This window comes from Antechinus flavipes, chromosome 2 (genome assembly GCF_016432865.1).
Source record: "Antechinus flavipes isolate AdamAnt ecotype Samford, QLD, Australia chromosome 2, AdamAnt_v2, whole genome shotgun sequence".
Taxonomy (NCBI): Eukaryota; Metazoa; Chordata; class Mammalia; order Dasyuromorphia; family Dasyuridae; genus Antechinus; species Antechinus flavipes.
The window spans coordinates 524,346,808-524,370,948 of NC_067399.1; the positions used below are offsets into that span (position 1 = coordinate 524,346,808).

The 24,141-nt window shown below is 34.1% G+C and overlaps 1 protein-coding gene across 1 annotated transcript in view; it reads right to left on the reverse strand.

Annotated features, from left to right (window-relative positions):
- The window catches only part of MYO5A (myosin VA), a 214,556-nt gene that overhangs the window by 58,797 nt on the left and 131,618 nt on the right, over window positions 1–24,141 (reverse strand). The window contains exons 19-24 of the mRNA XM_051980670.1: window positions 23,462–23,673; window positions 22,148–22,304; window positions 15,711–15,950; window positions 12,110–12,358; window positions 7,295–7,388; window positions 608–756 (exon numbers count right to left, since the gene is read on the reverse strand). Coding sequence (XP_051836630.1) covers window positions 608–756; window positions 7,295–7,388; window positions 12,110–12,358; window positions 15,711–15,950; window positions 22,148–22,304; window positions 23,462–23,673 — 1,101 coding nt within the window. The remainder of the gene's footprint in view (window positions 1–607; window positions 757–7,294; window positions 7,389–12,109; window positions 12,359–15,710; window positions 15,951–22,147; window positions 22,305–23,461; window positions 23,674–24,141) is intronic.

Consider the following 24,141-nt stretch of genomic DNA (forward strand, 5'->3'; position numbering starts at 1 on the left):
TTGCAGCATATGATCAGGGAATAGTTGTGTATGCTCATGTGAGAAGTTGTACTTGCTTCTCTTTTTCTTCATTTTCACAGCTCTATCCTCATATATCGAGGGTCTTGGTTAGGAAAATGTTAAGCATTTATCTTCCTTCCCATTGTAGGAGGCATAACAGGCAATTCTCTCTCTAATCTTTATTTGTATATGAATATAAATCCTATTCTCTTCAGAAGACCTGTTCTCTCTGATGGTAGATTTCAAGATATTCCCAACTTCTTCCCTATTATATTCTAGTTTTCATTTTTTTTGGTAGTAATCTGGATAATTAATAGAACTGTTTAAATAACGAATCCCACAGAATTAATAAGAGACCATGGGTATTAATAACTATAAAGTAGACTTTAACACATTTATGTGAACAGTGAATATGCAAAAAAAAAATCATGTGAAAAGACTCACTTTTGTAACTGAAAACATGGTCAGATTTTCTTTTAATGGCTGATTTGAACAATTAAACTTATAAAATGTGCCCTGGAAATGATGTAAGTGAATCCATGAAACAAATCAGTTTTCAATTCTATTCAATTGAATATCAATATTGCACCTTCTCCAAGTAACTTACCACCATAAGGGTCATCTCTTCCTTGAGGTCATCATACCGTTCCTCTAGACGACTGAATTCATTCAGAAGATTCTGGTACCTCAACCTTTCATCATTTAGATCAAGTTCTAACTGTTTCGTTTCCTCTATTAACTTCTTCTCCATGGTCTCTGACAAATAAAATATAATGAAAGTTTAGAAAAGTTACACCATTAGTATATATTAAAGAATCCAATTTAATCTATAAAACAGGTTCTGAAGTTTCAACATAATGAGAAAAAAAATAGCTCCTGTCCTCTAGGAACTTACATTCTACCTGAGTTGGGTGGGAAGAATATCACATGCAAACAAATGTGTATGTGTGTATATATGTGTGTGTATATATGTACATGTATATATATGTGTGTGTATATATGTACATATATATATATATATGTATGTGTGTGTGTGTACATATATATTCTGTTCCCCAAAATATCATAAACATGTAAGATCCAGGAAGCGCATGAAGAGAACACTAACAATTTAGAGGCTTTCTACTGGAGATGAAACACTGAGTTGAGAGTTCTTACTCTGCTCCAGAGTAAGAAATGGGGACTGACACTTATATGCTAAAGCATATTCATAGAGTTAGAGCATTGAACTTAGGGAGACAGCACGTAGACCAGTTTGCCTACAATGGAAGTTAAATAAAGTAATTTTGGAAAAAAAACCTTGGAGCCAGATTGTGATGAGCTTTAAATCCTAAACTAAGGAGCCTGGAAAGAATAGGGAACCACCAAAGGTTCTTGAATGGGAGAATGACATAATCAGATTTTTGATTTAGAAAAATTATTTTGGCAGCTGTGTAAAGGATAAATTAGGAAGAAGGAAGAATAGAAACAAGAATTAACTAGGAACCTGCAGCAGAAGTCTAGGCAGGAAATGATAAGAACCTGAATTAGGGTAGTTTTGGTATGAGCATTAGGAAGGAAATACAAGTTACAAGAGATATCTTAAGTAAAATGGCCTTGTCTTGGCAACTGAGAGATATATTTATCCACAAATACCTCTTATTTATTCATTTCTAAAGGAGAAAAGCAATTTTATTATTAATTACATTTATTAAATCTAAATGAGAATGGCAGCTTTGTTATAGAAATACCCTAACAAACTTAAGAGTAAAAAAAAATTCTCATTATACAAGGGAAATAAAATCATTTTATTTTGTGAATGAAAAGATGTCAATTAATTCATGCTGCAATGTGATGTATGGTGAATATAAAATCCCTGATAAATTTTTTCTTACTCTTTTATGTAGAACTTAAAGAGTAATAATCTCAATATGGCATCTGTCTTTCTCAAAATCTTTTCTAATACTAGTTAAAGTACCCTCTTAAAAAAAGGAATGTTTCTCAGATCTCTCTTAAGGTTTTATTATATCACTAATATCCAGTAAGAGTTGATTGAACCTCAAATTAGCAATCTTCATCTCTAACAGTAGTCTCTCTCATTCTCTTACTCTCTATTATTTCCCTAATGTTGGCCCCTGGATAAAGTGTTTATCACTTCTTAGATTTCTATTGAATTTTTATTGAATTGATGAATGTATGGGCAAAAACTGCAGAACCAAAAAGTTCTGGTTGGGATAGAAGAAAAGACATTGATTCCTTGTTCATACTTCAAATTAACCATTTGAAACTATAATCTCTCTAAACTTCTATTTTCTCTCCAACTCTCCTAAGCCATGATTTTCTACTTCTGGCTCACTTTTGACAGCTTTGTCACCCCACCCAGAAGGGTATAATGGAATGTATAACTCATTTCCTAACTGGTAAACTCTTCACCTGGGCCACAATTATAGGTACCCAATTGTCATGCTTCATTTTAGTCCCTCGTCTTTGTCAATCTCCACAGTCACCTTACTATAATGCAGTTACCTTTTCCTCCTCACCTTACCCCCATTTTCACTCCCCAGTTCTGAAACCAAGATCAACTCAACCCTTACTGTCATTCCGCAATATAAGTTAGCTCCCCATTTAGAATGCAGGTTCCTTGAAGACAAAGACCAATTTTTCTTTTGTATTTATAGGTGTATTTATAGGTATTTTGTATTTATATTATGTATCAGCAATAAATGCTTTTTTCATTCATTCATTGAAACCCAACAACTTTGTGTCATACTTCATGCATTGAATAGATAAAACATCAAGCATTTCCCCAACTTCCATTTTCATTTCCCATCTGTCTATAGTTATTCTTTCCTCCTTGTAATGGGCTGAGGCTTGAGTTGATGCACTGAGGTCCCAAGCATGTGAGTCTAAATAGTAATTGGACCATATTCTCTTAATATATATGCTTGGAGAAAGAACGGCCCCCGCCCACTCTTTGTGCAAGTCCTGATGTGTTGTATAGGAAGTGACATTTTCGGTGGGTGGAGGCAAGGGGAGTGGGAAGGGAAGAGGAAAGAGAGACTGCTGGCTGGAGTCTTGTCACAGCTGCCCCCATTGCTATGGTGACCGCCCTGGACCTCCGATCCCCCTCTGCTAGCTGGCTTCCGGTCGCATCTGCCCATATTGCTTTCTTCACCTCCACTGAGAATAAAGATTGAAGATTTTTCCCTTAACCTAAATTCCTGACTCCAGCTGATTTTAAATACGTGGTCATCATATTTGGCGCCCAAGCGTGGGAACCAAGGACCACTGAAGAAGTCTCCAGTGACCAGGAATTTAGGCGAGTATTGTAATAGACAAACAGGGAGCTTATTTTCTTAAAGACTAAACTAGTAACCTTTTTTGGCTGAAATGGGACAGATCCTAGCTAAAGATTCTCCATCTCCCCCCGCAACCCCTCCACCCCCACCCCACCCAGGAGTGGCGCTACAGAAAGCATGCTTAAGCTGATAGAAGATCAAGGGCTACTTATAACTTGGGAACAGACAGCTAGACTTCTGGGTACATTAAAACGCATCTCCCCTTGATTCTTAGAGGAAGAGCAAATCTCTCCAGATAATTGGACATTAATTGGGCAACAGCTCTTTCTCCAAGCATATATATTAATAGAGTATGGTCCAATTACTATTTAGCCTCACATGCTTGGGACCTCAGTGCATAAACTTAAGCCTCAGCCCATTACACCTCCTTTATTTAATAATCCTAAAGATATTCCACCTTTTGTAGCCCTTTTGTTTGTGCTCTGATTGTTATCCTCAAATGGTTCATGAAGAATTTTGCTTTTACATTCATCCCCATTCTTATTCCTTATACTTCCTTCTTCTGCTCTAATCAAATGGTCCAATCAGGCAATCCTCGACTTTCGACTTTCTCCTTAATCCAATGAAATTAGGTTTCCTTTCTTATCATTCTGCTAACATTCTTCTAAGGATAAGGTATTGAGTTTAATCTCTGTTTTCATCTGTCTTAATATTTCTATTATATATTATGCATAATTCTTTTAAAAATTTGTCTCCCTTGCCTTTTTTTTTGAATGCCTCACTCCCCCCCCACATCTGTCATTTTTCTCTGCCCTCTTCTTAGTCCAAAGTTTAGGTTGAGCCCTCTTTATAAACCATTAGAGAGTGCTAGTTGTATTACTCTAACCACAATCTAAATTGATGACATATCTTTAACTTAATTTCTTGCCCTTTCACTTGTCAACTACAATACATTTAATTTTGAAATAGCATACTGAAAATTTGTTTTGTCTTTCCTGAAAAGATACATTCCCCTATCATTAATGAAAGCATTATCTTCTTGATGTTTGAACTCAAAATTTTGCACAAATTTTTGAATCATTTCTCTCTTTTGCTGACCAAATCTAATGAATTATCAAGGTTTGCTGATTTTCTCTACATCTTTTCCATTTCTTTAACTGCTAATTTATTGCAAAAATTTTCATTCCCCCATTCCCATTTAAATTATGTTGATATGCTTCTTACAGAAATACTCATGAAAGATATATAGAAGTCATAATAATGATTCTGTAGGGCTTATCTGGAAACTGAATTTGTTCCAAATGGGTATATAGGAGCAGGTGGGAAGATTGGAGAAATGACCTTCTGAAAGAGGTAGTTAAATGTCTCTGATGAATAATCCCCCTGAGTAACATATTGCATGAACTGACACTTATGGAACTAAACTCTATTCAAGATCAAAGTACAATATAAAAAGATTGCCCTGCAAAACTATACAAGGTCAGCCTGCAATTATCAGACAGAAATCTGGCATAACACAAACCACAGAGAAACTACAGAGCATCCCCCAGAGAATGTCCCTTTCTCCCTTCTACATAAAATTTTGTGGTCATGTAAATGATACTTTAACTGCTACATAATGACTTTAGTACAGCTAGATAACTTATTTTTAAAAAGAAATAAATGTTTACAAGACAGAGCAGAGACAGAGAGCTAGTCTAGAAAAAAAGAATTTGTAGTACATCCCCTATTATGGGAAACTATGGGATACCAAAGAATTGTAACTTGTAATTTGGGGGGAAAATTAAAGTAAATAAAAATGGGTAAGTTTTTTTTCTAATTTGGAAAATAATTCAAAGGATAATTGTTCAACCTGTTTACTAGAAGTGAATACAGCATTTATCCTAGAAGAGGCATTCTGTCATATTTTTCTGACATTCTCATTTATACTCTCTGTCTTTCTCTGTCTCTCTGTTTCTGTGTGTCTGTCTATCTCTCTCTCCCCCCCTCCTCTTTCTCTCTCTCAGGTTTTACCCTTCTGGGGGTACCTTTTCCTGTTTCTCTGTGCCTAACCAAAAATTTCACTGTAACAAGACAGAGGTATCTTTATAGCACTATCCAAACGTCAGGAAAATATTTTCCCATCAACTTGCAAATACTCAGAGAGAAAATGGGGCAGAAGTACAGATTTCATGCCCTTCCTCTTTCCATGAACCTTCTCCTTGTTCATCTTCCTTTTTCTAAGTGTTATGTCTATGTAGATATAGTATGTAAAAATGTTCAAAGCTATCCTCATGGAAATTAAATTCCTTATGGAAAATGCTTAAATTATTGAATGAATTCCCATTTTGATGGATAATGATTTGACCTACATGACAAGAATATACTCCTTTGTTACTTTAGCCTCTAAGAATCTTTTTCTCAAGTTTCTCTCAATGTTCTAACTCTTGCAGTAAAGCCCTCCCGATTCCTTTGCCTACATATGTATTCTCCTCTCCCCAGAAAAAGCTTTCCTGGAGTCTATTTTTTTTGTCTTTGCCTCAATAGTACTCACTACAAAAACTTTATACATCATAGACACTTAATAAATGTGAGCATATATATTTTCACTTTCATACTTAAAAGAAAGGCATCATTGCACAGCACAGAGGGAAGAAGACAGGAATTTTAGTGGCCAGAGGTTAAAAAAAGGGAGCAAATTCCAGAGGGCATCTCTTGTGCAAGAAAAAAAAAATTGTTTTACTAGAACCATCACATTTTCAGGAAGGCAGCAAGATACAATGGGTTGAAAGTTGGCTTTGAGTCTGAAGAACAAGGATGAAATTCTGCCTGGATCCTAGCTAAGTCAGTTAGACTCTTGGTACTCTAGGCAATTTCCTAAGACTCTAAGTTGCTGAGAAGGTGAGGACTTGTACAGGGAGAAAGAATTTTCTTATTGACAAGTTCCTTATATCATTAAAACCATAGGTTCAATTCCTACCCTTAATAAATGGACATCATTGATGATTATTGTTGTTGCTATTTAAGACTTTTATTTTCAAAGAAAGACCTCTAAGAATTTGAGTTGTTCATTATAACTTTTCACAAGACTTGTGAACGCAAGAACACGTGTCAAAGAAACATTTCCGTGAAAAAAAAAAAAAAAAAAAAAACCATCGCTAACAGTTCTGGGAAAGAATACTGGCATAGATTGTAAAAATAGTCTTGTTACCAATTATTGTAACATTCTTTTCAATAGTTTAACCTTACCTCCAATTTCTCCCTTATTCTAATCCATCCTACAATTACTAGAATTGTCTTCCTACTCAAAAACTTATATTGACCTCCAACTAAGAAGAAAAGGGTTAAATAATTTGGTGCTTGGTTGATTCTATGGAGTCTTCGAATGGTGCTGTCCCTTAGAAGCTTTTCAACAAATGAATGAAATATTCATTCAAAAAAAAAAAACTTATTAAGTACTTACTCCCTACAAGACCATGGTACTAGAGTCTGATCATACAAAAACAAAAAAAGAATAACTCCTAACTTCAAGCATCTTTCTTTCTATTAAATATATGTTTATTTGGTGGGATTCACATTAGGTTATACAAGACAATTCTTAAGGACTTTTCCCTTTCCTACTAGAGTTATTATAGAGTGATTCTGTATAAAGTAGAAGGTAAGCTTTTTGTTAGCATCATTTCTTGTGGGGTTTTTTTCCCCTTTTCTTTTCTAAAAGCATCAATGGCCATTTTCTTTTTCTTTCTTTTATTGTTAATAGCGTATGCTGACTCCTCTCCTCTGGCAATTTTCATAGTAAAATAATCATGGCATTGGGAATAATGTCTGAGAAAAAAAGTGCTGGATGATGCATAAGTAACAATGTTAGAAAAATACAAGGCAGACAACTTTTAAATGATTTTTCTCTATATTAATATAAACAAAGTTGATTAAAAAAACAATTTTGATTCAACATCTGACAAATTAAGGAGTGTGCAAGGTTGAGGCATGGGAGGTTATTTTAAAGAAAAGAACTACACACTTCAAAAATAACTAACCTGTTATTTCTTTTGCTTGTTCAGAAATAAGATGGTTGAGTGTTTCTTTTTCCTTTTTCAGCAATGTATTTTCTTCCTTCAGATTTGATACCAGCTGTAAAATAAAATTATTAACGTTAATGGTTTGAAATGCCTATATCAGCATGATAAATACAAATTCACTAGATGCAAAATTTAAAAAGTTTGTTCTTTAAATAGGATCTTCAGCTTAATCCTTTTCCTCAAAGTAAAGAATTCCCAGAGTGAAAACTTTAGTCATGTTAACGAATGGACAAAGAATCTTGATAAGGTTTTAGAGGGAGGGGCTAAAAACTGTTAAAACATTATGTACATTGAAATTAATTTAGATATGATTTATAAAATTAATTGGCAATTGATACTATTTTGATACTATTAATACTAATTTTTTAATAAAACATCTGTTATTAAAAAACAGATATTTTCATCTTTTATAACTCAGCAAATATGAAGAGACCAAAGATAATTGTCAGTTACTAAAAGCCCCACATAGTCTGGAAAGTTGACATTTTGAAACAATACTTGTACCATATCAAAATCTGGAAGCATGTCAAAAAGAAGTTTCTTTTATGGCAAAGAGAAACTCTTTCTGAAAGTCTACAATATTTTTTCCCTACTTTTCACAAAGATGCAAAAGTCTCCCTATTCTTAAAAACAAAAAACCTTTCACCTTATAAAGTCTACTCATTTACATCCTAAATCTCTCCTCTCCTCAAATAAACTGCTTGACAAAGGATCACTGGATCTGCAACCTGGTTTCTGATAATACAACTCAGTTAAAACTACCTTCTCCAATGTTAACAATGATTTCTACATTTCATCTATAACGCTCTCTTCTCAAGTCCCACTCTTCTTGAACTTCTCTATAGCATTTGACACTGTTGATCAAGAGTCTCTTTTCTTTGAGTTTGACTCCTTCCTCAGTTAGTTTGCTGTATTTTTGTATTTTTTTAATCAGGTCTTGCCCATGAGCTGTTGGTGTCTCTCAAGGGTCTATCTTGTGCCCTCTTCTCTCTTTCCCTTCTGGTCTCTCAAATCTATATATTGAGCCTTATTCTCCTGAACTCCTGTGCCATATCACACTATTTATTTGTCTCTTGGACATCTCAAATTGAATATTCGGCAGATACCTAAAACATACCCTGTGCAAAATAGAACTGATTATCCCCCATAAACCCTCCCCTCTCCCCAAATTTCCTATTACTGTTAAAGATATCAGATTCATAAATGTCACACTCAATTCCTCACTCTAGCTTACCCCATAAATTCAATAGGTTTTGAATTGTTATTATTTTTGCCTTTAAAATGTTACTTGGATAATACCCTTCTCTCTCCTCATAGTCACCTAATTCAGGATTTTATTATCTTATCATCTGAACTACTGCAATAACCTTCTAACAGGTCTCTTTGCCTCATCTCTTTTGACTCTAATGCATCCTTATTCCAATGTCATCCCCTACTGAGCTATTCACTTGCTTGAGTATTAAAGAATAAGGTGATCTCTCTACTTGTATCTCAATCTCCCCTATCTCTCCCCTATCTCTCCAGGAACTTGTCACTTTGATTGTCCTTGCTCTCCCTTATTTTAACCTCTTTTTATCTACTAGTTCATTTTCCAGCTACTTAAAACTATACCCACATCTCCCAAAAAAACTTAATCTTTTTTCAAACAAAACAAAAACAAAAAACAAAAATCTTCCATTTCACTCTACTGTCCCTTCAAAGTATCATCCTATATCTCTCCCTTCACATCCAAATTTCTGGGGAAAAATATCTATGCATATTGTCTCCATTTTCTCACCTCCCAATCATTTCTTAATCCTTTGTAATCTGGTTTCCATTCCCATTGTTAGACTGAAACTGTTCTTCCAAGGTAAGCAATGATCTCTTTATTCCTAAATGCAATGCCCTTTTCTCGAAGTCTCTGACATTGTTGCCTACTTGCTTCTGGATACCTTATCCTCTCTGGTTTTTTTTGTGACAATACTCAATTGTGTGTCTCTTCCTACTTGACTGATGAAACTAATCCTTCAGTTTGCTGATTTATCATCCTTATCTTACCCCTACGTGTATGAGTATTCTAATGCTATGTTTTTGTCTTATTCCTCTCTCTATATTCTTTTTAGATGATTTAATAAGTTACCATAGATTCAATCATCATTTCTATGCAGATGACTTCTATATTTACATATCAAGCCCTCATCTTTTTATTGAGCAATAGTCCCTCATTTTCAATTATCTTCTGAAGAGCTCTACTTATAAATTCTCAAACAATATGTGCAACACAAACTGATTATCTTTTCCCTTAGATCTCTCTCTCTCCTATCCTCCCTATGTCTGTCCAGAACACCAGTCCTTACCTAGTAAGCAATCTAGTAGATTTCAAACTATATACAATCAGTTCCAAAGTTCTTGATTCTATTTCTTCACCTAGTCTTGAATCAGTACCTTTCTCCCTGCTCACGCCACAATCTGCTTAGTGTATATTCTCATCATCTGTTGTCTGCACAAATATAATATCATTCCAATTTGTCTATTTTTACCTTTCTCTCTTGTTTCTCTAATTTTCCACCAAAGATACCAAAATAATATTCCTATTGTACAAACACAACCAAGTCACACCTCTGCTCAAGAAGTTTCTACTATTTCTAGGATAAAAATTCAAATTCCTCCTGGGTCTGGCCTTCAAAACAAATACTCCCTCATATATGCCAATAAAACTTCCTATGATACAGTATTTTTTATCTCATTTCAATTCCTTTGTACAAACTGTGCCTCACATCTGGAATGCATCACTTAGACTCTTAGAATTCTTCAATCACATCAAGGCTCAAGAACTACCTTTTTCAAGAAATCTTTCTTGATTCCTCTAATTGTTAGTGTTTCCTCTCCCCAAATTATTTTATGCATATACATAAGTATGCTACCTTTATTTTACACTTATTATATATACATGTTATGTATATATATATATATATATAAATATATATATATAAATCTCATATTTCTTTCTGTGTGAATATATTTTATCCCCTTAATAAAACACAAGTCCCTTAAGGGCAGGCTTTATCTTATTTTTGTATCTGTATTCCTATTGCTTTGCAAAGTATCTGACATATAGCTGGCATTTAACAAATGCTTGTAGATTGAACTTATTTTAAAAATCATTTATTTATCAGTTTAAAACAAATGAAGAAGGATCTATAAATAAAAGGGGAGAAGAAATTTTATTTTAACAAGACTTAATTAAAAATATGTGCACATTAAACAGGTGAGATGCTACAAAATCCTCTTTCTTTAATAAAGATTTTGGATGATAATTTCTTAAATCTATTAATTAGGATGGTTTTTACATTTCTATCAACTAAAATAAATATCACAAGAGGATATAAATTGAATGAATTGTATAAGATAAAGGAAATATAAATCATACTTTAAAGAACAGCTTTCAGGAAGGAGATGAATTTACACAAGTTTATATATGATTATCTTTCAGAATAAAACTATATTCTCATTAAAGGACATGGCTGATTGACATTAGTTGATAGTGCTTATTCATGGAAAAAAAAAAGGCTAATATATGTGGGTTTGCATATATGTTGGTCTTTCCCATGAGATATGAAGAGTGTTCTCTAGTATATGTCTCTAACTACTGTTCCCATATTTGAAATGTCATAGCAGGAGTCTTAAGTAAAGACATATACTATACCTTACTACATGAGGTTGATGTTTTTAAGCTGTCCATGGATAGCAATGCCACACTATATCAGAGTATCTTCAAAATAGTTCATCTGCTCTACATTCCTGAAGCTATCTTGTGTCATCTATCCATACACAATCTTCTTGGAGAATCTATTGTCATTCTCTCTAAATACAGATATCTCAATAAATGCCTGCTGTGATGAACATTACTTCAATTATAGAGAATGTAAATGTTCCAGGAGCTCACTATCAGTTATTGTCAGATTAGGATCAATAGATGACAACCAAACTATTCAAACTGCTGTATCAGCATTGTAGGTAAAAGTATAAATACTTTTCTGTATCATTTAAAAGATTAGAATATGTTACTTCAGTTTGATCTGAAGTTTAATGCTGTGTTGGTTACTGTACTCTTTATAACTGCCCTTGAAGATTATGTTTGATATACTGATTTTTAAAATTGGACTGCAAATGTCTTATTTCTGACTTACTGCTTATATTTTTAGGATGTTGTCATTTAACTCCTCAGTTGCACTATAAAAGTATTGTTGAGTTTACAAATACTTCAGTAGTGCACAGAATTTTTTGGATAAACAACAGTCTTTTTATGACTTTTTATGCTTAGCTTTGGGTTTAGCCATGACAAGTTTTTAACTTGACCTGCAACTCTCAGCACAGGATTTTATCGGTATCCCTCTTGTGTGGGTCATGAGCATTTACTGAGTATTGATAACACATTTCAACCTACTTTACTCAAACTAGTTTCTTAAGCACCACAATATATATGGAGAGATAGGTCAGTTAGACTCAATTCCATTCTGACTAAAACATTATAATAAGAAATAAGACTGAGTTTATAATTTCCCTCTAAAAATACCTGTACTTCTCTCTGCTTTCATTATTCATTACTCTAATTATACTTAAATGTTTAAAGCTATTCATAATGTGTGAAAAGCCCAGGGAGTATTAATAAAGAATACTGAGCCAAAAATACATTTATTTATACTTGGCAAGCAATGGTTAAAGTAGAACAAACTGAAAAGTCAACAAATACCCTTTGTAGGGAGTAGCAGAAGATGGGAAGCTAGTTCTTACCTCCTCTGTTTCTTTTTTGTATTTGTCTGCCCGCTCCTCGATTGTTTTTTTCTCTGACTGAGTTCGTTCCAAGTCTTTCCGAAGCTTGGTGATTTCTTCTTGGAGACTAAGGACCCGACTAGTGGCAATCTTTGCTTCTTCCTCACTAAGATGAAGGCGACTCAGATCACTACGGAGTTTCTCAGTTTCCGAGTTATATGTACACTCCAGGGTGGTCAGTTTCTCAAGGAGGCATTTATATTCTTTGTTCTTTGCGTTAGTAGCAAAAACAACAATAACAATAATAATTAATTAATAACAGATAGATGGTGAAGAAAAAAATGAAGGAAGGAGGATAGGAAAGAAAAAGGAAATAAGATACATTACATATCAGTTATTTGATCAGAAAGCCAGGGCTCACAATTATCCAAGGGGTTTTATTCCCCCAATTTAACAACACAGAAATGTCAAATAAACCAAGTACTTTCTGATCATTCTTTACTTTTCTCCCCTTAAGTATTTATGTATTCCATTAACAAAATGGAGCTTTACATTTGTTAATAGTTTAATTTGTAATTATTCTCAAATAGTTTGAAATATTTTCCCTCTAATTAAACCTAGGGACCTCAAACAGGATTGTCTTTCTGATTTTTTTAATGTATTCTCTCACAATATAGATAAAGCAGTTGTAAGAGAGTAGACACTATACAGTAATTCATTAAGTTTTTGTTTACATTATCTAGGTAATGTTTTAAATGTAATTAAACTTAAAAAATATTCTTGGGAAGATAAATCCATTTCCTTTTTATACATGTTAGAGCTTTGAAGTTATACTTACCAAATACAAAGAAACCTTCAATTTCATAAAAAAAAAAAAAAAACCCATTTATCTATACTTGTGTCCTATAAATATAGATTCAAGGTTTCATTTATATCTTTTTGCAATTAAAATATGCTGATTTAAAGAATTTCAATAATAATAATTTTGACATTTTCATAATGAAAAAGTATGCATCTTTCCATTTAAGAAATTTAAGGAGGCAAATTAAAAAGAATAAAATATTACCCTTTAACAATTGCTTAACCCAAATGACCCTATAAACATTTAGAGGTTAGATATCACAAACTGATTTTAAGAAAAAATGTGAGAAAGAAACTATTGCTACAGTAGCACCAAAGAGTTTGCAGCATGAATGAAGAGATAATATCTTCTATATGATCTTCTAAAAGGTAAAGTCCAGTCAAAATATCTAAATGTGGTTATAATAAATTTACATTTTTCTCTTCCTTCTTTGACACAAATCCAAAAAGAGGATCGAATAAAAATGACTGATAATGCAAATTGTTTATGGTAACTAATCAGTTCTCATAGCAAGCAGCAACCTATAGAATGGAAGTTAATGAGTGACACTTGAAATGATTACTGATCAAAACTAAATCTGCTACCATCATCAACACCTCTCTCTCATTTTTCTCTTCCCCTCTCTCCCTCCTTTCCCTTCCTCTGTTCTTTATTTTTATCCTCCCTTTCATCCTCTTGTATCAATGCTATTGCACGGCTGGATCAACCAAGAACACTGCTCTTCCCCTCTAAAGGCATTTAAAAATTAAAAAAATTTTCTGCAGATTGCTGAAGATCACAGTATGGCAAGGGACTGCTGCTACTCCTGCTTTTTCTGGGGTGACCCTGCCCCAATTGTTAACTCTGTCCAAAAGTATCATCTGGTAAGAAACAGGTCATGATGAAGTAATGGAAAGGGAAGTGACGGAGGAGAATATAGTATAGAAAGTAGTCAATGTAGCACAAATTGAGGGAGAAAAGCAATACTTTGAATGCAAACAGCTCCCAGGTCTCCAAATATATTTGGAAAGAAACCATAGAAACTTTTATTCCATGAGGTCCAGTATGCCTAGAAAAACCAGAAGGGCCCAGTTAATTTCTGGTTTGGAGGTTTCTTTGATAGTGAAGCAAGGAATAGTATAGTGACTTTTACTATTTCCTAGCACAGAAAAGTATTAAGTATTAAGAAAAGAGAAAGAAAAAGAGAGAAAAGAACAAAAGAGAATAAGGAAAGAGAGAGACAGCATGGAGGAGAGGAAAACTTCAACTAAATGCTTCCTATGCAAAACAAAAAAAACCAAAACAACCTCTACACACACACACACACACACACACACACACACACACACACCTCAAAAATTTAAAAACAAAACAAAACAAAAAAAACCTTGAGAAGAAGAATGAAAAATTACTCTGGATCCTAATGTGTTCCTGTGAAAAGTCACTATTCAAGATGGGGAACAAGTAAACAAATAGCAGACCAAGTAGTACTAAAGTAATAGTAGGAACATTAAAAGGAAAAAAAACCCAAAGTAGGTTAAAATTTTTTTGCCCTTCCTAATAGTTTTCTGTTGCTGAAAATTTCCCCTCAATGTAGTAGCAGTAGCATAACCCTGAGAATAAGTTGTAGTTCTAATTTAGTGAAGCCTAAAGGAAGATCTAGTCTTAGAGTTCTCTCAAGATCACTAGACACATTCTGACTCAGTGATACTCAATCTTATCCTTCTTCATAATTTTCAGTTTTTCAACTATGAAAAATTAGAGATTAGCAGCAGCATCAATTTGGAAAAATGAAGGTTTCAGTAGTAACAAGTATGATGCCGGCTGGGTAAGAGATAGGAAAAGAAAACACACAAGAGTAAAGATGGTATATGATAACACTACTGGCTTCATGGACTTCTGAAATTCTGAAATCTAATCATAGATATGGAGTAAGAAGTAATCTTAGAAGCTATCTAGTCTAACCCAACTCAGTTTATAGATGAGGAAGCTGTGGATTAGGTCTAGGTAACTTGAACAATAGGCATCAGAGATGAGATTCAAAATTACATCCTCTAATCGCAAATCTAAAATTCTTTCTTCTGAACAAGGGAAGGAAAATAGAATCTAAAACTTTATCAAGTTTTAGCAGATGTGGCAATGGCAAGAGGCAACCCTTGTTTAAGGCTTCCCTTCACCCAAGTTTCTTCGCAATTTGGGATGTCAGGAGAAAGGAGCCACACTTGCTTAGATTTTCCTCAGGGCTTACTGCTATTTCAGTGTAACATTAACATGTTCAAATTTTGAAAATCCAAATTTAAATTTAATTTCCTATTCCTGCTACTAATTAGCTGTGTGATCTTTGGCAAACCACAGTTCCCTTTGCCTCTCAATTTTCTCATCTGGAAAATGAAGACAGTATCTGGCTTGCTCACTTCACAGATGTTATGACAACAGCTTCCACCTGTTTAAAGGAGAAACAAAAGACTGCCAACACCTGAAGGGTCACTCAAACTTAAGAATGCCAACAAATTTGGCCACTTTTTGATGGACTTCCCATCTTATTTCTAGTAAGCATCCTAGAAATAATTTTCTGCTACATTAAATTAAATAATTTTTTCATCCATTAACTTCTCATGATTTTTAGCTTCTAAGTTGTTAGAATAAAGAGATAATCAAGTGATGGCATTGAAATTCCAGTTGATAGCAATTATTTTTAACCTTAGCTAGTTGCTTAAACATAGTAAATCTGCCGAGTCTGGATTTTTTTCTTCACACCAAATGGAAGTAGCCTATATCTACCTGTTCATCAACTTTGCGTTGCAGCTGCATAATCTTGTTTTCCATACCAATGTGCAGTTTCTTATAGCGCTCAACAGAACGAGCCTCAATCTTCAACTTCTTCAGCTCTCGTTTGGCCATCATTCGGCGGAAACAACACTGCAGGTAGACGATGGCCTTTAAGCACCTTTTGTAGCGCAGCCGAGCCAGCCAGCCACGCACCTGCTTCTGGATGATGATTGCCTTATGTTCACGGAGGATCTGCAAAACAAGACAAACGTGAAGCAACACCATACTCCAGAGACCATTTGGTTCCTAGCAATAATAGGGTCAGAAAGCAGGTAAGAAAGAAAATACAGGGGACAGTTTGCTGTCATGTGCAGCTGGCACCAACTGGCAATTCTATTGCCCATAAGCAGTTCTGGAACACAGAGTCAGGAAGGAGAGGAGCATTTGTGATTGGTCACAAGCCATCAGCGGCTCTGGTTGCAGTTTCAAAGTGATGAGGAGCACTAGCATTTGCAACTGCAGGAGGTCAGGGGACTTGGTCATAGTTCCAAGACCAAGAAGAGCACTAGAAGTTGCAGCTAAAGAAAAGCTAAAGAAAAGCTAAAGAAAAACCCTTCCTGGATAAATACCAAAGTATGAACCAAGTGAACAGTGACCATACCTCTCCCCATTTCTCATTATCTTGGAAGCACAAAAAGGTTATAGATGTTTAGAATTAGTCTAGAAAACAGCAGCACAAAACTACTTGGATTAGTGCCTCTCCATCTCCAGAAAAGAAGACACTAACATTAACAAAGTTCAAAATCAAGAAAAAAGAGAGGCTAAATGAGTAAACAACAAAAGAACTTGACCATAAAAATCTATAAGGGTTGCAAGGAAGAGCAAAAATAAGAGTAAACAAAGATGTGAAAACAGTTAAAAGGAAAACCTCAAAAAAATGCTAATTGGACCCAAGCTGAATGAGAATTTCTGGAAAAGTAAAAGAAAGCTATAAGAATGGTAGAAAAAAAAACTGGGAAAATAAATAGGAGTAATTTAAGCAAATTATGAAAATAAAATTAACGCCTGGTAAAAAGGTTGAAGAAATGTTGAAGAAAATAATACCTTTAGAAAACACAATTAGGCTAATGGTGTAAGAGATGCAAAAACATACACAGAGTTAACATAGAGGTCTGGAACAGAATCTATTGGGTTTCAGATGAAGTAAAAAAGGTAAGGGGAACAATCAAAATTTCAGGCAAAGCAAAATCAGAAACATGATTACAATTCAGGAAACTATTTTGAAAATTACTATAGTCAATGAAGTAACATAAAAAAATTAAGTGCAAATTTCTCTGAATAAGACATTATTTCTGAAATATATAGGGAACTGTGTCAAATTTATAAAAAGAGCCATTTGCCAATTGATAATTGGATAAAAGATATGAAGAAGCAGTTTTCAGAAGAAATTAAAGTTACCTATAATCATATTGAAAAATGTTCTAAATTACTATTGATTAAAGAAATGCAAATTTAAAATGGGGTACAACTTCATACTTATCAAAAATTACAAATAACAGAGAGGATGAGAGGGAAAAGGTACACTAATAAACTTTATAGAAGCAGTGAATTGATCTAATTATTCTGGAGAACAATTTGGTACTATGCCCAAAGGGCTTTAAATTTTACATACTCTTTGATCCAGCAATACTACTAGTAAGTCTATATTCCTCAGAGAGATTGATGATAAAAAGAAAAAGGACTTTTATATATATATATATATATACAAAAAATATTTATATCAGTTTCTTTTGTGCTAGCAGTGAGAATTCAAAGGTGCAAAAGAGAAAAAAATGTTTTTAAGAACATCTGTAAGTAAAGGAGGGAAGGAAGGAAGGAAAGAAGAAAGGGAGAAAGGGAGGGTAGGAGGAAGAAAAGGAAGGGAGGAAGAAAGGGAGAGAGGGAGGAAAGAAGGAAAGAAGGAAATCTTCCAACTGACAAATTTCAGGCCAGCTTTACTCAAAGAGGTTGTTTTTTGTCTTTTGTTCTGGAAGAAGACCCAGACAGCAGGGAACTGAGGCCATGACATGCAGGTGAATTGTATTTAAGTATTACCACTCACATGAAAGAGTGTTCCAAATCACTATTGATCAGAGAAATGCAAATTAAGACAACTCTAAGATATCACTACACACCTGTCAGATTGGCTAAGATGACAGGAAAAAATAATGATGAATGTTGGAGGGGATGCGGGAAAATGGGGACACTGATGCATTGTTGGTGGAGTTGTGAACGAATCCAGCCATTCTGGAGAGCAATCTGGAATTATGCCCAAAAAGTTATCAAACTGTGCATACCCTTTGATCCACCAGTGTTTCTATTGGGCTTATACCCCAAAGAAATACTAAAAAAGGGAAAGGGACCTGTATGTGCCGAAATGTTTGTAGCAGCCCTGTTTGTAGTGGCTAGAAACTGGAAAATGAATGGATGCCCATCAATTGGAGAATGGCTGGGTAAATTGTGGTATATGAATGTTATGGAATATTATTGCTCTGTAAGGAATGACCAGCAGGATGAATACAGAGAGGCTTGGAGAAACCTACATGGACTGATGCTAAGTGAGATGAGCAGAACCAGGAGATCATTATACACTTCGACAACGATATTGTATGAGGATGTATTCTGATGGAAGTGGATTTCTCTGACAAAGAGACTTAACTGAGTTTCATTGGATAAATGATGGACAGAGACAGCTACACCCAGAGAAGGAACACTGGGAAATGAATGTGAACTATTTGCATTTTTGATTTTCTTCCTGAGTTACTTTTACCTTCTGAATCCAATTCTCCCTGTGCAGCGGGAGAACTGTTCGGTTCTGCAAATATGTATTGTATCTAGGATATACTGCAACATATTTAACATATATAGGACTGCTTGCCATCTTGGGGGGGGGGGGAGGAGGGAGGGAGGGGAAAAAACGAAACATAAGTGATTGCAAGGGATAATGTCGTGTAAAAATTATCCTGGCATGGATTCTGTCAATACAAAGTTATTATTAAATAAAATTAAATTTAAAAAAAAAAAAGAATTGTATTTAAGTGAGAGACAGTTATGCAAGATCACCTGTTTCCTGAGCTATCTGGGTCCAGTAACCAGATTTAGATCAGGACAACAGGAGAGGGCCCTGGATGCCAGGGGGGAACCTTGGTCTTTTTAAACTCTGGTCTTCAACAGGCCTTAATATGACTGAGGCCACACCCATTCAGAGATGAAGGCTAGGTGGCAATTGAGGCAAGAATTTCTTTTGGTCTAGTCCCCAAAAAAATCTAAGTAAAATTGAGAGGATTCTCATCAACTGGGGAATGGCTAAACGAGTTGTGGCATATGATTGTGATGAAGTACTCTTTTTTTTATAAGTAATGATAAAAGAGATGATTTCAGAAAAAAACAACATAGCAACATCTTTATGAGATGCAAAAGGAAGCAAGAATTGGGAGATCATTGTGCACAATAACTGCAATGTTGTAATGATGATCAATTGTGAAAGACTTAATTCTGATCAACAACAATACAAAACAATTCCAAAGGAGTCATGAAATGTTATCCAACTGCAGAAAGAGAAGTGGTGAATACCGAATGCAAATTAAAGTATAATTTTATTGCTTTAAATATTTTTCTTGATTTTAAAAATATGGCTAATATAGACATATTTTTGCATTATTTCACACGTATAATTAATGTCAACTTTTCTACTGTGTTAAGTGAGAGGAAGGAAAAAAAATTTAAAAAAAGAATGTTCAAAATAAATAATATGTTAACCAACAAAAAAATTCAAATGAAAAATTATCTCCAAAGTCTCATAAGTAGGAAAATTATGGCAAAAATTAACCTGTTTTAAAAGCCATTTTCCAACTAATTCAATCTCATAGTTTTTGGTGTCTATTTTCAATCATCTGAACTCACTGTGACTTAAACTGTGATGTCTGGTGTTATATGCCTCTTCCTAAATATAATCCTGATGGATGAACTGCACTTACACTGATCATCAAACAAATAGGAGGCAACAATTACAAATTGAATTATTTTAAGCTGTAAGCCTCAAAGAATACACTGGAAAGCAATTAATGCTCATTTTTCTAGTCTCATTTCCTCCCCTCATTTCTGCCTCTCTTTTAACTTGAAATGCTTACTTTCACTTTGGTAATTTTAGTAAACACTGCAACTTGCATTTCCCCTATTGAGTAAGTGATATTGAAGGTGACTTGTTTTCCCCTCAAGTCTCAAGAAACAACCATGAAAAACATGTAACCTAAAACATAGATTAAAATAATAAACTTGTGACTACACAGAACACACAGGTAGAGAATTTCTGACTCATCTTCTACCTACATTATATTTCTAACTTAATTTTTTCCCTGTGTAACACTCTAGCTAAGTAATTCAACTCTCTACAGGTGCTGCTCCCTTTCAGATACTGTGGGGGAGAAGCTTGGCAATTCTGAATTTTAAGAAAAGCATGAGATGGTTCCACAGCATCATTTCCTTAAGGAAGGTTTTTTTATTTTTTAAAAAAGGCAAAAGTAAGTCTAAGTAGCTCTTCAAGGCGATTTTAATGATACATAGACAGAATTTCAAAGCAATTAGGAGGAAAGGGAGTCTCATTAAACACCAATCTCATTAAATTCCTTTAGACACAGCTATAACACGTATTTTTATACATTTCAGAGGGTAGAGGCTTACTGTGGGAACCAAGTATGGATCACAACATAGTATTTTCATTCTTTTTGTTGTTATTTGCTTGCATTTTGTTTTCTTTCTCATTTTTTCCCTTATTGATTTGATTTTTCTTGGGCAGCAGGATAATTGTGGAAATATGTTTAGAAGAATTGCACATGTTTAACCTATATTAGATTACTTGCCATTTAGGGGTAGGGATGGGGGAAAAGGAGAGAAAAAAATTTAGAACACAGGGTTTTAAAAGCAAGGGTGAATATTGAAGATTATCTATGCATGTATTTTGAAAATAAAAAGCTTTAATTTAAAAAAAAAAAAAAGGAAAAAAAAATAAAGTAGAGGCTTGACTTCCTAGGGAATTTGAGTAGGGTTCTCTATCTCCATCTCCAAGGGATCTTTACCAGAATCACAAAATCAGTGAAACTTTATGGCGGTTAGAAAAATGGAATTATGTCTCAGAAATCATCTCTGAAAATAAAGATGAAATGCAAAAATAAAGATAAAGAAAAAATGGGGAAAGAGAGCTACACTTAGCTTTACTATTGCTCTCAAGTTAAATATTCCAATTTCTCTGATGTTCTCCATGTTCTTCCTGGCCCCATGTTCCTCCCAGCCTTAAACTCAAAATATACTCTGGGTATAATCAATAATGAGTAATTATAACTAGAGTATTATTTTCTAATACATTTGCAACAGATCCCAGTACCATATTTGAGTTCTTAAAATTAAGTAATTTTTTTTTAATTTAGTCTAGGTATATTACCACCCTTAAATACATTTTGGCCACACATAGTTTTTTTGTAGTCTATATTTGTGATTTTTTTCTCTTCTTAAATAGAATCTATACTTATCTAGGCTTTTTCATTTTATTAGTTCTTACCACTTGGTTTAATTTACCAAGGCCACTTTAATTGTGATCTTCCTCGCCTGGCCTGCTTTTATCTAACAACTAAATGCTATAGTTTCATTTTATCATGATAATTGATGATGATGCCACTTAAGATGAAAGCCAGTTTTCACACCTGGATCTATGTACTTGACTATGTCTCCAAACATCCAAAATTTCTATGAATGACTCTTTAAATAGTTATATATTTACTGTCCTGTTCTATATCATAGTTTCCCAGTTTATTAAGAATATGCCATGGGGGCAGCTAGTTGATACAGTGGATAGAGCACCAGCCCTGAAATCAGGAGGACCTGAGTTCAAATCTGGCCTCAGACACTTAACACTTCCTGGCTATGTGACCCTGGACAAGTCATTTAACCCCAATTGCCTTAGCAAAAAAAAAAAAAAAAATTAGAAGAGATTCAAAAACCTAAATTCATAGAGTGATTACATTTATTAATTCCCTTCTGAGCAACCAAGTTTATCACTTTGGTAGAGATTAAGATTGAGAGACATTTTATTCTACTTTGATTTTAAATTATTTAATCAGTATTGTGTAAGGTATAGAAATACCAGACTATATCTAATGCAAAAGATACTTTTGTACTGATTTTCTACACTACAGATGAGCGATGCCAAAATTTTCCTATTTGTGTGTGTGTTAAAGTTACTTAAGATTAGAAACCTAAATTTTAAATTAGTGTTCATCTCTAACAGGATGCCTTCGATGGGTAGAGATAATGTCTGCTTATATCCTCTGGTATTTTGTATGATGCACATAATTCTGTGGACTTTCAATAATTATTCATTACAGGGATAATCAAAGAGTCTGAACACAGTTGCTTACCTTACGATATCTATTTCTAGCCATGTAACCTCGTAAATAAGACTGGAGAATGATAGTAGCTGCTCGTCTGATTTGGTACCTCTTTCGAACCACATACATTCGCCAGTACTTCTGAATAATAGTGGCTGCATTGGTTCTTCGCAGAAACTTAGCATAGCTGTTCAAAGTAAACAATGATAGAGTGTCAGTAATTAGAAATACTCTGACATTCAAGCCACGTGGCCTCTCATAAATGTAAGATTTTCAATAGGATGTTACACACACAGAGATATAGAGACATAAATTATGGAATCATAGGATCAGAAATTCAAAGTAGAAAAGTAGCCTGCTATCTAGTTTTACAGATGAGAAAACATAGGGAGGCAGTAAGTTGTTCAGTTAATGTTTAAATCAGGGTATCTGAGTCCAAATTCGATACTCTTTCCTCTGTACCATAAATAATATGCAACTAAAATGGATATAAAATATTCAGTTTTTAATATATGTTAATATGCTACTCTCTTTTATTAAGCTTGTTTTGCACTCATATATGGTCACCAAAAAATTGTTTACCAATCAGCTGATTGCTGTATTAATGTAACTTTTTTTTTTCCCCTTCAGGATTATCTCATGTAGAATCTGATTGATAAAACTATTTCTGTTTTTCAGGATCCCTTCAGCTCATTTCTCCAGAAGACACTTCCATGGAAACATTACTAATTAGACCACAATAATATATATGCAACTTTTTTCACCCATACTTAGTTTCTTTATACCCTTATTATGATTACCCTATATTTCACTTTCACAAAGCGAAAGCACTTTGTAAAAGCAGATGAATACTAAGAGCACACAATTTGTAGAATTTAACACTAACAAGAATGAGAGTGATTATTAGATTACTTTTTAAATACTGAGAGCACACAATTTGTAGAATTTAACACTAACAAGAATGAGAGTGATTATTAGATTACTTTTTAAATACTGAGTGTTCATCCAATAAAGATGGACTGTGCATTTACTATATGCAAAATGAATGTCATGAATATTTTTTTAAGAAATGAAAACCAAACAGATGGTGGAATTAGATGAATGATAAAATTTTCATGACTTTCAGCTTTATTCATTAGCTTATATGGCTTTTCAGCAGTAACACCATGAAGAGAATTTCATTTTAAGAGAGACAAACTGCTATGCACAAGAGATATGATATTCTACTTAATCTTCTGGAAAACAAATACCCTAGCACACAGTTCAGAAAAGAGAAAGTGGACAACTGCCTTCTCAAAGTCCTGCTTAGGAGATTCTAAAATCATATGGCACAGTTCTGCTTACCATCTTGCCTGGTAGCCTCGAACATATCTCTGAATAGTAATAGCTGCCTTCCTCATACGCAGATACTTCTTTCGCAGCAACCAGCCCCGAATTGTCTTCTGGATACGGATACAGGCAGCCCTCAGTTTGTCTGCCCTTATTTTTTCCAAATAAGCTACTTGCCCGGCTCGGAAAAATATCTTGGTCTTACCAAACTGGTATTTATCTTTATCCTATTTTCAGAGAAAAATGTATATTCAAAAACAAGATTAATGCTCATATGAATAAAATGTTAGAACAGAAAGGGAAACAAAGACTGTCTAAAAGCAGAATCAATGAAGAGGTGAAACTACATCTAACATTTTTGCTAAATCAGCAATTAACTAATGGAACCAAATTTTGATCCTAGGCACTTCTGTTCAAAATTTCTAGGATTAGTGAGATTGAGGAAGTGGAAGGGATTTTAAGGAAGGCTATAATGACAAATACTTTCCAGAGTTCTTCTACCTGGAGAAGATTATTTGAGGCCAAAAGATGGTGGGATTTGGGATAGTTTTTTGTTAGCTTGTTTGTGTTTTAAACATCTCAAGGAAATGGAGATGTTGATATTCTCTTTGATTCATGCTGTAAATGTCTGTATTCCAGGTGAAAGCTGAGGGGACAAAAACACCAAGAATAAGATAAATCTATAAGTTCACAAA